Source organism: Triturus cristatus, chromosome 8, assembly GCF_964204655.1.
Source record: "Triturus cristatus chromosome 8, aTriCri1.1, whole genome shotgun sequence".
Taxonomy (NCBI): domain Eukaryota; kingdom Metazoa; phylum Chordata; class Amphibia; order Caudata; family Salamandridae; genus Triturus; species Triturus cristatus.
Window position 1 is genome coordinate 452,009,250 of NC_140591.1, and position 13,517 is coordinate 452,022,766.

Genomic DNA, 13,517 nt, shown 5'->3' on the forward strand with positions numbered 1-13,517 from the left:
CATGTACATGCATGGATATATGTGGTCCTCTGAGCTAGTACCACACATAGGAGATAGCGCACAGTGTTGCATGAGTGCACTGTGATGTATTGCTGCCCAGGAAAAGGTACAGTACATTTGAGGCTGTCGCATGTTTGTGCAGTTTGCATGTATGTTTGCAATGGACACAACACATGGAAGACACTGAGTTCCATTTTGGGAAATGCACGGTTTGCTGGAGGAGCAGGGAGAGGTAGAGGTTTCCCCCAGACTGATTCATGGATAGTACACAAGCTGGAGGAAGGAAGTCAAGGTACCTCAATGCACATTAATAGGGGCTCTTTGATTACAAAATGAGGTCACTGGCCAAAGCATCTGAAGGAAGGAAATGGAGCTGATCAGGGAACCATAAAGAGGAGGGTCCTGCCCTTTGGCAACCTCTTGATGCACACATTAATGAGGCTGGCATCAGGGTGTGAAACCCATAGTCCCGCTTTTGACCAGCATTTGGGCAGATCAAGGTTGGAGACTGTCTTGTTGTGATAGACTGTACTCTTCCTTCCTCCAGAGAGCAACAAAGGAGTGGGCAACCCCCAGAACACAAACTTCAAAGATAGAGATGCTAAGTCACAAGTATGTCTGGAAACGCATTATAAAAAGGGGGGCTTGCAACTCCCAAATTGTCAATCTAAAGTTGCACAACAGTGTTGAAAATCTGTTCTAACCAGCACTGGGGAGTAAGGGTCTCCCAGTCTCCCAAACTGGATGAGGGGACATCGCCAAACACTCACTTGGAGCCTGTAGCACCAGCTTCTGTCTGACCCAAGAACAGTGCTGCCTGCGAGGTGAAAGATTGCTTGGAGGGAGTGACGTCCAGTGGGGATCCTGGGAGCAGAGTGTGAGATTCAAGTCCGACGAGACTGAAGTGCTGATTGGGTTTCTGGACCATATGCCAAAGTCTGCTGCTCAGCGAGGGCCACGGTGAAGAAAAAGGTGTACCGTGTTGATCCTGCATTGTGAGAGAAGGAGGGCCATTGCCCGATACAGCTCCGAGACCCAAAGACGGTCGCCACCACATTCATGCTGTCTGAGCCTGCGTATGCCAGGTGAGGACCACGGTGAAGTCAGAGGGCCAATCACCCTCTGTGTGCTGCTGGTATCCTGCTTGGGTGTCAGGAGGAAGGGACCATGAAGGAAGAAGAAGGTTGTCTCCCTGAATCCACCCGCAGCAAAGAAGACACTGCGGGCTCCGGGCCATTACCTGTGGAAAGTGAGAGCAACTACTTCAACTCCCTCATCTGGGAGCATCGGAGACCTGTCCATGGAATCTAGGAGAGGCTTATCACATCAGGGGAGTGCTGAGGATGTCGGCCACCATGACTGCAGCTTCCCACCCTCTGGGATCAGTCAGGCTGCCCAGGTGCACCTGGGGACTCTAAACCATGACTCCGCGAGTAAGATCAACAATAAGACCACCAGGCCCTTGGGAACTTGCTCTGACTTATACACTCCATCGTTGGAACTCAGATCTTTGCAACAGGGCCCCCGTAAAACTTCCGAGACCCGAATGTATTAGCACAGCCTAGCATGGATGGTGCCCCTTGAGTATAGGGAATGACCATCAGCCAAAAGCGGGAAAGTGAGACTGGAAAGCTGATCTGGGTAACGCTAGTGGGCTTGCCTCTAGAAGGCTATGTAAATTAACCGCAATGTGTTGTATTGTAATCTGTGTTAGGAGATACATTCTTCTTTATACATAAAAGCAAGTATTTGACTTAACAAAACGTTATTAGGGTTGCTGGATGTATTCAGAGTTGTGAGCCTGTGTACACCTTACACCAATCTCCTTCCAGAGAAGGCTTGGACTACTAAACCCATGCTATCACTGAGAGTCAAGTGCTGAAGGGGTACTTGACCCAGTTGCTCAGAGCCCATAGTAGGCCTAGCCCCGGGAAATCAGGAGTAAAAACCCTCAACCACCAGAGTTGGGCCCAGTGTCTCCTGCTTGCCCGGTGGCCCTCTGAAAGGGGTTGTGATGTTACGACATAGAGGTCTGTGCATTTTTGCTAATGTTTCCATTCATACTGTAGATAGATGTCTGCTAGGAATATGAATGGCCTAGTTGGTTGAGCTGCTTACAGAGTAGTGTTTTTAGTAGGAGCTTTGTTTACTTGACATAGTTTCACCTCTTCCATGCTCATGACGGCTCCCGGCCGTCATGAGTCACGGTGGGCATGTGCTGATGACGGCTGGGAGCCGTCATGACCACGCCCGCGATTGGAATGTTCTGCACGCTGCGGCGGAATTTGCGCCGCAGCGAAGAGGCTAGAAGGCTTCTCATCAACAAACCAAATAGTAAATGTTAGTGAATCGAATGCGTTCTAGTATACTCAAATAATAATTTACTTCAGGCCCAACATACAACCCCAGCAGTAACATCACTTGTTTTACAAAACTGTGGTCTTGTTTTGTCTAGCTTTCCATCAGAGACCAAAAACATGCTTTTAAACAAAATAATGATTTCCTGAAATCTGAAGCAGTGTCATCACAAAGTCAACACACGGAATGCTTACAAATATTTACGCAACACCACATCTACCACTGAAAGGAAAAGAAAACTAAGAAAGTGTTTGCGAGACACTGCAGGGAATAGAGTCTAGTATCGTGTGATGCAGAGGAGAGCGAGCAATTTTATTTCAAACCTGCCCCATGCTGCCTTGCGCACATGGACCTGGAGAAAGAGGTTACCCACAGTTTACCATTATGTTGCTAGGTGTAGAAGCAGTGTCCTGACCTCTGGAGCCAACTGCTCAAAGGTGGCCTTCTCTGGCCCGCTGCCAAACAGATTGGGCATCGGATTCTTCTCCAGCCTGGAACAAAATACAACATAAGATGGAAGATTGAGATCTTGGTTGGACAACATAATTTAAATTCACTGTAGACAAAAATTAGAAATACTGAATGGAGAGCACAATATCTCAAGCTTTCTTCTGGACAGCTACCCAGGTCTAGAACTTCCTACCCACTCAGATCCAGCAAGCGCCATCATTCCTGCTCTTTGGGAAGAAACTGAAGACCTTCATCTTCAAGCAATGCCTCACCAACATGTAAACATCTGGGGAATGGGCATCAATGGAATTCTCTATCTAATCTGCATCAACCCCCTCTTCTCAACCACCTCTCTACCATGTCACTTTTATAGTGCCATATTAAAGTCATAGCTAGACTGGCACTACAATATTCCCCATGCATACATAAAAGCTGTAGAACCATAAACTATATTAAAGAGAGTCCGTTCAATAGGGCAAACGAGGAGGGATGAGAGGTGGAATACTAAAAGAACTGAGCAGAGGAAAGGAGGTGAAAGCGTGAAGAAAGCAGATACCCTTGCAAGACGTAATGATCACTTGAATAGTGTTGTAATCTCCTATTCCTGTTTGACATATCCCTCAAACGGTGAAGGAATTGTTTATTTTGAATTCAAAAGATTTTCCTTCAGTTCCTTTAAAGCCAGTCTCATACAACTGTAGAATCAGGGAGCCAAACAGGCTATTTGTCGTTGAAGAACTGCAACAACCCGTGCCGTCTTACTGCAGACAGACATTTTCCATTTGCAAGAATGGGTTTATCGATTTAAAGGTGCCTAAGTTGGGAAACTGGAGTGGGCATCTTCATCTTAGACCCATAGTGCCCTCGTGTGGCCACTGAGGGAAATGCATCTCAGCTAAACAGTGTCTGCGTTTAGGCAAATGGAGAGATACTTTTTTTTAACAAGACTTGAGGCTCCTATTATGCTTTTCTTATGTTGCATTTTATTAAATAGCAGCCAAGATAAAACGAAAACTACAGTTCCCAGAAGGCCAAGAGAGCAAAAGGGCAATGGAGAAATGTGGAATCCAAGACATCAGCCAATGAATGGGCAGAACTGAGTATAATGCTTGTCCTGACTGCGAACAGCCCTCTTTTCTTGCTGCTCGCAATCAAGATAAGTATATACTCTTTATCAGTTTTGACGTATTTCTATTGCGCATTGTTATTTATCTGCTTGGTATTGTTTAACGTTGATTGCTGGCTTATAGGAGTTAATCCCTTTTGATAACCCGCCGCCGGGTGCTGCGCTGTTTCCCGCTGCTCGCGCGCTCATTAGCGCGTTGCGTCGCAGCCATTTCTCCTACCGCTTATTTCCTAACGGTTTTTGGCTTAAAGTTGAGCCTCCTCGCCTGCTGTGTCTCTTGTCCTGAGCTTCTCCGTCCACACGTTGGTAGAGTCCGGACCCCTGGGAAAGGTTTTCCCTGCTAACCCAGCCTCTCTGTGTTCCTCCAAACGCTAAGGGGTGGTATTAGGCTCTCTCTCTCAGCCTGCTGGTTAACCCTTTGTTCCCCACTTTTCTCCCTTTGTTTTTGCTATGGAGGTTGACAGCTCTCCTGGGTCTGATTTTCATAATGAAGAAGGGGAGTCATTTAAGAATGATATCAATACGTTTATTAATTCCTCTGTGGAAAATGCTGTTCAAACCTCTATGAAGAGATTTTCTAAGGATATGGAAAACTATGTTATCTCTTATGTCCAAAGCTTTGGCCCATTCTGCGGGGGATAGCAGAAAGAGAAAGCTTGTACCTTCCAGCAATAATTCCAAGGTGTCTGCGACTATGAAGTCACGAGTGCACAGTGAGGTTTCCTCACGCGAGGTTGAGGACGTAGTGCCTCCCAGGCCTCCTGCTAAGGAGGGGTTTAATGTTAAGAATGCTGGTAAATGTGAATCAAAATTAAAAAATGCCGAGGTACCTAAAAAATTGGTTATTTCTCAAATTTTGGACACGGATGACTATCTTGGAGACGCCGATGATGCGTTTGACCTTTTAGATGCCAATGATCCTTCTTCCCCTCCTGCTATGTTATGTTAAAATTTCTTATAAAGCGCTCGTATACCAAGTGGTTTCTTGGCGCTGGACTTAAGAAGCTTTTCTGGAGCCACGTGTTAGTCGTAAATAGAGTCTATTTATAAGCTTGGGTAAATAGCCAGGTCTTGAGTAATCTACGGAATCTAACAGATTCAGTGCAAGTTCCTATATCTAAAGGGAGAGTGTTCCAGAAACTGGGGGCCAGTACTGCAAACCTGCAGCCACCTATTCGTTTCCATTTGTAGGAAGGAATGACTAGGAGGTTCTTGTGAGCAGAGCGTAAGCTCCGTGCAGGTAAATATTTCTGAACAAGTCTGGATACAAATTTTGGGTTCGTTTCTTACAAGGTTTTAAAAATGCGGCAACCAACTTTAAACGTGCATCTTTTCAGGATGGGAAGCCAATGTAGCTCTTTCATAGTAGGGGATATATGTTCCCATCTGCGTTGTTGGAATATCAACCTTGATGCCTGGTTCTGAACCTGCTAAGAAGTCAAGAACTGATTCTTTTCAACCTATTTTTGGATTCGGAGGGTGCTCCCATGTTTGACCCTTCTACTAGTCGTCCCCCTAACTCTACGGAAGTGTTCCCTGCATCTCATGTAGGTGACTATATTTCAGCTAGGCTTTGTCTGCCTTTGGACAAATCCACCAGATCCCAGCTCAAGTGGGAATGTCCCAAACCTTCCCTTCCTTCCAATATCTCCTCTACTCAGACTATTGATCAACCCTTGTCAACTTCCTTCTCAAAGTTTGGAAAAGATACTCATAAAGGGGTGGATAGGGCCTGGCCTACCTGTCAGGACAAATTATTGGAAATTGTAGGGCCTTTGGGTCGTATTTTTGACATGGCAGAGTCTGCTCGTTTGGACGGATCAGATTTGGACCCCGAGGATGTTTCTTTATGGGTCCAAAGAGCCTTTTGCCTCCTGGATAATGCCAATTCGTCAATCATACGTGAGCGCCCCAAAGACCTTCTTATCAAGTTGGATCTCAAGTTGGCTTACTTGGCTACCCTTGATTCGGGTATTAAGACCAACGGTCTTTTGTTTGGTGACTCGTTAGTAAAGGATCTAAGTAAATTTGTCTCTACCTTTGCCTCCATCGATAAGGCTCAACAATCCTTAAAGACAGTTTTTACCCAGCGGGTTTTGGACGGGCCGGTAGAGGCAGGGGTCGCTTTACCGGCCGTCCATACCACAATCAAGGCTCCAGAGGATCTTTCAACTCAAATTTCAACTACCAGGAGTTTAAACCCCAGTTCTACCCGCAAAGAGGTCACGGTTTCAGGGATCATGGACAAAAAAACTGCCGCAACAATAACCAACAAGGTGAGTCTCTCAGAGCCTCCCCCGTAGGGGGTCGTTTAAGTCTTGTTCTTCCAAAATGACTAACTCTAACTGCAGATCCGTGGGTTCTAAGCTCTATCCAAGGTTATTTTATAGATTTCTACGCTCCACCTTTTTAAACAGTTTTCCCTCCTCCTCTCGTTTTTTCCACCGACATGGCCAATCTCGTTTCTCTCGAGGTGCAGTCCCTTTTGCTGAAACACGCTATTCAAGCCGCTCCTCTAGACCGTCCGGGGTTTCTCAGTTCTATCTTTCTAGTACGAAAAAAGAACAAGAAAATGCGTCCTGTCATATATCTCAAGTGGATCAACCAATTTGTAGTTTATCGTCACTTCAAAATGGAGACCATCATCATCTCAGGGACTCTCTCCACTTAAACGATTGGATGGTCAGGAAAGACTTGCAGGACGCGTACCTTAGTATTCTTATCCATCCTTCCCACAGGAAAGTTCTACAGTTTCAGGGGCTAGGAGTGACTTACCACTTTTTCTCTCTACCCTTCGAGCTATTGTCAGCACCATGGTGCTTTACAAAGATCATGAAACCAGTGGGGACTTATCGCAGGTCTCTTGGGGTCAGGTTACTTATTTACCTTGACAACATTTTAATTATGAATTTGGACAAACAGACACTTTTCTCTCATTTGGAGATCACTCGGTCCCTTCTTTCAGAGCTGGGCTTTCTTCTCAATCCCAAAAAATCCATGCTCATTCCTTTTCAACAGATAAGAGTTCCCCGGTTTTCTGGTAGATTCTTCAACAGCTCCGCTTCATCTGCCTCAAACAAAGGTGCAGCCATAAAATCGGAAATTTCCCAAGTGCTTCGGAGCTCCTCGATTTCTCTCAGCTCTCTTGCCAGAATTGTAGGTCTTTTGTCTGCCTCCATTCAAGCAATCTTTCCAGGACCGCTGCACTATCGAGTGCTCCAGCGCCTAAAAACATGCCACCTGCGTCAAGGCCTAGCTTATTCAGATCTGATTTAATTAGACACAGATTCTCGTTTAAAGCTCCAATGGTGGATAGACCATTTAGATGCGTGGAACGGCAGGACAATCTTTGCCTCAGCCCCAGATCTTGTATTAGAATCAGATGCAAGTCTGTCCCGTTGGGGCGCCCGATGTGGTTCAATCTCGACTGGCAGTACATGGTCACAAAATCCAAGCCACTTGTGGAGTTGGCAAAGAGTCTCTGGGAATTTTGCATTCTCAACAAGATTTCAGTCAGAGCCGAATATCTTCCAGGCAATCTCAATTCCATCGCAGATTGACACTCTCATTACCTACGGGACTCCAGCGATAGGAAGCTTCTTTCATCTGTCTTTCAATCTCTGTCCCAAAAATGGGGCCCTTTGCAAATCGATCTCTTTGCCTCTCCTCTCAATTCCCAGCTTCCTCTCCTTCAGTTGGCGCCCAGATCCGCTGGCTCTTGCCACAGACGCTTTCCTCCAGGATTGGTCTCTTCATCTCAACTACGCCTTTCCCCCTTTCATCATGATAAACAGAGTCCTTGCTCAGTCCAGACGCCAACAAGCCTCTCTGGTGATAGTTGTTCCCTTCTGGCAATCTCATATTTGGTTCCCGTCTCTGCTGGAGATGGCAGTGGACTTTCCTGTTCTTCTTCCTTCTTACAACAATCTTGTGATGGATCCTTTGGGTCGTCCTCACAGTCTCATTTTGGACAACAATCTGACCCTGTCCGCGTGGAAGATCCCGGCCCTAACCTCCTTGACCACTGCATTTCACAGGAAGCTTCTCTCTTTATTAGCAGAGCCTGGGCTCCAGGCACAACAAAAGCTTACAAATCAGCTTGGTCTTTATGGACAAGCTGGTGTGTGGGAAAACATGTCGATCCCTTTTCAGCAAATTTAACTTACGTTGACAATTTTCTGGCGTCTGAAGCCAGTTCAGGTAAGTCTTACAGAACGGTTAACCTTTACAGATCAGCAATCTCCCTCAATCACAATACGGTGGGCGGCAAGCCAGTGGGCAAACATCCTCTGGTTTGTCGGCTCCTTCGGGGAGTAAAGTTTTCCAAGCCTCCGTCACCAAGGTACTCTAAGTTATGGAATGCGAATCTAGTTCTCAAACTTTTTTCCGATTGGCCAGATAATACTGCTCTTTCTCTGAAGACGCTTTCTGCCAAACTTACTATGCTATTGTGCTTGGTTTCTATCAAACGTGTTTCTGATGTTAAGGATATGGATGTTTCCTCTCAGCAATTTACCCTGTCTGGGGTGATGTTTTACATCAACAAATGTACAAAAACTAACTTGAATTCTGTTTTTTACCCTGATTTTCCTTCTCAACCTAAATTGTGTGTAGGTCAATGCCTCAAGGTGTATGAACGTCCTCGCATTCCCATCTTCTCATTTCATTTTGCAAACCTCACAAGCCTGTTTCTTCTGCCACCCTTGCCTGTTGGGTTATGTCCCTTGCTGGTATTGATGTTTCTATCTTCGGTGCCCACTCTGCCAGGGGAGCCATGGCCTCCAAAGCCTTTTGGGCAGGCTCCAGATTGGAGGACATTCTGTGATCGGCTGATTGGTCCAATGACAAAGTGTTTTGTATGCTTTACTGTAAACCTGTTATTACTGCTGCTTTTTAAGTTGTCGATATGCTTTGAACAAGCATAATAGGAGCCTCCGGTCTGGTCATAAAATGTAAATTTTCCTAGTAATTTATGACGGAAAGTCTTAATTTTTATGTGTTATTTTTTCCCTCTCTTAGCGGCTGCAGCTCTTCCACCAGCAGCTTCCTGACTGGGGACACAGTCCGCTCAAGGTTTCTGATCTGCACCGTCCAGCTTCAGTCTGCATTCCTGGTTCTTCGATCCCAGTTCCAATTCAGAGGATGACGTTCTTGGACTTTTGTCGAGAGTTTTCTATTTGGACTCTAGCCTTTGGAGTGATTCTCTAAATTTTTCCTTTGTTTATGGATAATATCTAGTCTGCTCACCAAAGAAAAGAGGGCTGTTCGCAGTCAGGACAAGCATTATACTCAGTTCTGCCCATTTCTGGTTGAGTTCCTGGATTCCACGTTTCCCCATTGGCCTTTTGCTCTCTTGGCCTTCTGGGAACTGTAGTTTTCATTTTATCTTGGCTGCTATTGAATAAAATGCAAGATAAGAAAAGCATAATACTCGCCCCGTGTCTTTATTAAAATTAAGACTTTCCGTCATAAATTACTAGGAAAATCTACATTATAGCTTCTCCTTGTGAAGAGCTATTTCTCACAATACTTTGGCAAATGTGGGGTGGGAGGAGGATACAAAGTGATCGGTACACTCCTGTATCAGATCGAGATGGCTAGGTCATGAGGAATTGAGCTGCCGCTGACAGAGCTGGAGTCAGGTCCAAACAAACTGCAATTGTGTGAAGGACGGACATGCGAGGAAAGCCAGCCCAGAAGAGATGAGGACCTGGAGCACCGAAGACCAATGACCCACAAGTGGGTCAAATGCACTAACTCGGATGGAGACACAGGCGAGCAAACTTGCACGGCACCACTAAGTGACAGGCTGCAGTGGGCCTTTGACAAAGTGTTCTGGATGCGAGGCTGTCATGCATCCCCTGGTGTGGAGTGAACATCCGTTGACTTCTTGAAGCATTCACCCCATGCTCGAGAAGAAAGCGGAGTTTACCCCAGCACCGACCCCCTGTGAGTGCAGTCCTATATGTGGATTTGGGCTCTAAACTTGGAGCCATTTGGACCAGTTGGATTACGATGTCACATTAGCCCTAAACTAAGGAGGTTGCCATCCCGCCCAATGACTGCCCCTGGGACCCCCGATACTCAAAATACTGGACTATGAACAGCCTCTGATGTTAGCTGCCACCCACTGATGCCAACCCAACTTCAGTAACACCGTGAGCACGGACTGTGCACCACCAGTAATTCTCTGCGCACTGACCGACCGCGCCCAAATGAAACCCAGCAGACACCTGTGGAAAAATCTGTATCCACAGACCCGAGGTAAATAATACTTAATTACTGGAAAATTCCATGCGGAGTCACTTTCCATCACGCTTCACCAGTACAGCCCCTTTTGGATAGGGCCCATTTCTCGTTTTGGTGTCTGAGAACACCATGGAGGGAGGCACGCGCTAAGCTCTTGCTAGGATTCTTTTGGCAGCAAGTTAAGGGAAATGTTAGCAGACAGACACAGATACCGTTGCTGCCAGAGTCCTTTCTGATCTAGGATTCATTAACTGCCCTTTTCCTTGGTAAAGACAAGCGTGTACGACCCCTTTGACATAGTAAACCCCTCCAGTCTCAAGGCCGAGTCCATAAAACTGTTTGGAGTCCTACCTTGGCACCAGAAGTTGCTAGAACCTTCTATTTGTGTTCATTTTAACCTCCTGACATTTCTGTTCTATCTTGTACGAGTTATATCCCACTGACCATTGTCTTTTGAGTGGGACTGCTGTATCAAGCTATATCCAGGGTTCAGATCTAAGTCACAAGTCCCAAAGGTGTGACCATGCTACCGTCAGAGAGTAAAGTGTGCGGAGAGTAACAGAAGCAAAGGCCAGGGGAACACAGCAGTGCACAACAGCGCCCCCTACGGACACAGCCTAGTTATCACTGGCTACTCCAGGACCTGGAGAAATGGCCCCATAGGGACAATTCCAAATGATAACCCCAGTGGGAGGACAGCAGTGCACAGAAAGAGGAGGCTGTCCATCTCGTACATGCACTTGAAGAACCTAACGTACTAGGAAGTTGGGTCCTTCTCCAAAAGGGCCTGAATGTTCCTTCCGGTTTACTCTATTCATGTGACAGGAGTTACAGAGAAGAGGAAGAACAGGAAAAGGAAAATGTAGGTTTAACAGAATGTGGTGCAGATCCTAGAGAGGTGCAGATGGTTTCAAGCATGGGCCACATAAAGAGAGGGCCAAGAACCTAAACAAGTCTATAGTTTATACTGGAGAGAAGAATGGAAGTCGAAAGGAGAAAGCACACCAAACAAGTGGCTGGAACTTCATAGAGACGGAAGGAAGGCCGAAGTCCAGTATCGGAAGTGTTTTTTTTACCACAGGAAGGGTGCGGAATGCAGAATATACAGACAGAATAAGTGAATGGGTTAGAAATGTCCTCGGCGGGGGGGGGGGGGGGGGGGGCGTAGCTTAGGCGCCTCGGTGATGGCCGCCTTTCCCGGGAGCTCCGCATCGCCGTGAAGCAACGGGAACTCTCCGGGATGTTTTTGTTCATTCTCGGAGCATGAAGACCGCTCCTTTTCTTGGCGGAATTGCTGCTCCAGGCATCAGGATATAAAAGAATCGGCGTGCGGTGAGCTTGGAACTGTTTTTTGCTTTTCCTCAGTGACGGCAGCTGCAATATAATTGCGGCCGCCATTTTGTTTTCAATTTTTGATACGCTCCTCACGTCTCTCGCTTAGGAATCCACAAGAATGATTTTTATCAAAGGAAAGACTGCCTAAACATGAATTTATCGCGCCTCCTTCATTCTACGCTAGTAGTTGTATTTTGTGCTGCATATTGAATTACCTCTACAAGTAGAATTTTCTCCACTGGCACCTCTCACACTCCCTGCCTTTGTGCTTGATAAATGCTTCCCTACTTCATAACGACTGTTTGTCATAAAATAGCTGCTATTCTGTTGGTCTCTGCTAATGCCAACTCATTTTGGGCGAACATTTTTGGGTTTTCTGTGCAAGCTTTACCTTTGCTTTGAATACAAAGTTTTGGCAATTTTTGGAGCTGTTACCGGAGTTCTTCTCCTCATATACATTCCCTCCAGTGACGTTGTGTACATTTTATTCGCCAGATCTTGTTACAACTCACCTTTTTCAGTGTGGACCATGGCAACATCCCGGGCTAGTCGTAAGGATGCTCTACAGTCCAATGGTGCATCGTTAGAGGATCCCAATCCTTTTAACATTTTACAAGAGAACGCTGATGACATTCTCAATGATCCGGCTGCTATTAATAGCTCCTCTTCCTCTATAACTCGACTAGGCACCAAAAAGGGGTCCAAAATACCATCAACAACGGTCTCCATGCCTAGAAAACGAGGAAAAACGAATCCACCTTCTCCTACCAACTCTTCTTCGCCTCTTTCATTGGAACTTCTTCTTGAAGAGATTCGTGCTCTCAAACCATACATGGAAGAAACCAACATTCGTTTGCAGAGCCTGGAAGATAATTGGTCTCACACTGAACAAAGAGTCGATGTCTTGGAGTGAAGAGTCGACTCTGTTCAAGAATTCACTGTTCAAGTTCCCCTTATTCACAAAGAAGTAGAGCAACTCAAACAGCAGGTTGAAAATTTGGAAAATCGTAGCATACGCTATAATCTTCGCATTTAGGGCCTGGCCGAAGGACTTGAGGGTTCTAATCCTATCTCCTATTTTCAATCTTTTCTTCCTCCTCTTCTTGGCCTTCCTGAGTCTCCGCCATTGAATATTCTGCGTGCTCACCGTTTGGGTCATAATCCCCGTTCTGCCTCTTCATCAGCGAAACCTAGAGGTGTAATTTTGTACTTTTTAGAGTACACTGATTTACTTAAGGTCCTGCACGCTGCCAAACAACGAGGAAAGGTTTCTTGGAATGGCTCAAATCTCTTTTTTGCCCAAGACTATGCCAAAATAACTGCTGATCGCCGGAAGAAATTCTTGGATATGAGACCAGCACTTCGCAGCATGAATGCACGTTATGGCTTATTTCATCCATGTCTGTTTAACCCTTTCGCCGCGGCGGGAATTCCGCCGCGGCGCGGGGGGGTGCGGGGGGGCAGCGCGGTGGGCCTGTGCTCATGACGGAGCCGCGCCGTCATGAGCCACGGTTGGCGTGTGCTCATGACGGAACGGTTCCGTCATGACTCCGCCCATTTGCGTTGTCCCCCCGCACAGGCGGGGAAACAGCGCCGCGTAGGCGGAGCGGCCGCCAACGGGCGTGTCATGACGGAACCGTTCCGTCATGAGCACACGGCAACCGTGGCTCATGACGGAGCGGCTCCGTCATGAGCAGGGAAGGGGTTAAGGTGACTTACAATAACAAAACGACCAACTATGAAGATCCTGTTGTACTTCAACAATTTTTGAATTCTTGTAGAGGGGTCTCTATGGATACTTCTATGGACTCTTCTAAATCATAACATGGCATGATTATCTCAATATCAAAGGCTCACTGTTTTGTCATTTGTGTGTCCTTGCTTGTGGATTCCTTCATTTAGATATATCTGTCAGTTTTGGTGTTATTATCATTTGCTTCATTATTTAATATTTTATTTATTTATATTTTTCTTTTCCCTTTTACCAGGTTGTGGTTTC

General features: G+C 46.2%; 1 protein-coding gene across 8 annotated transcripts in view; it reads right to left on the bottom strand.

Moving 5' to 3' along the window:
• Window positions 1-13,517, bottom strand: part of LOC146802300 (N-fatty-acyl-amino acid synthase/hydrolase PM20D1-like) — a 257,866-nt gene that overhangs the window by 151,850 nt on the left and 92,499 nt on the right. For all 8 annotated transcript variants that reach the window (XM_085621870.1, XM_085621866.1, XM_085621867.1 and 5 more), the window contains one exon: window positions 2,774-2,849. In XM_085621870.1, the coding sequence (XP_085477996.1) occupies window positions 2,774-2,849 (76 nt within the window). The remainder of the gene's footprint in view (window positions 1-2,773; window positions 2,850-13,517) is intronic.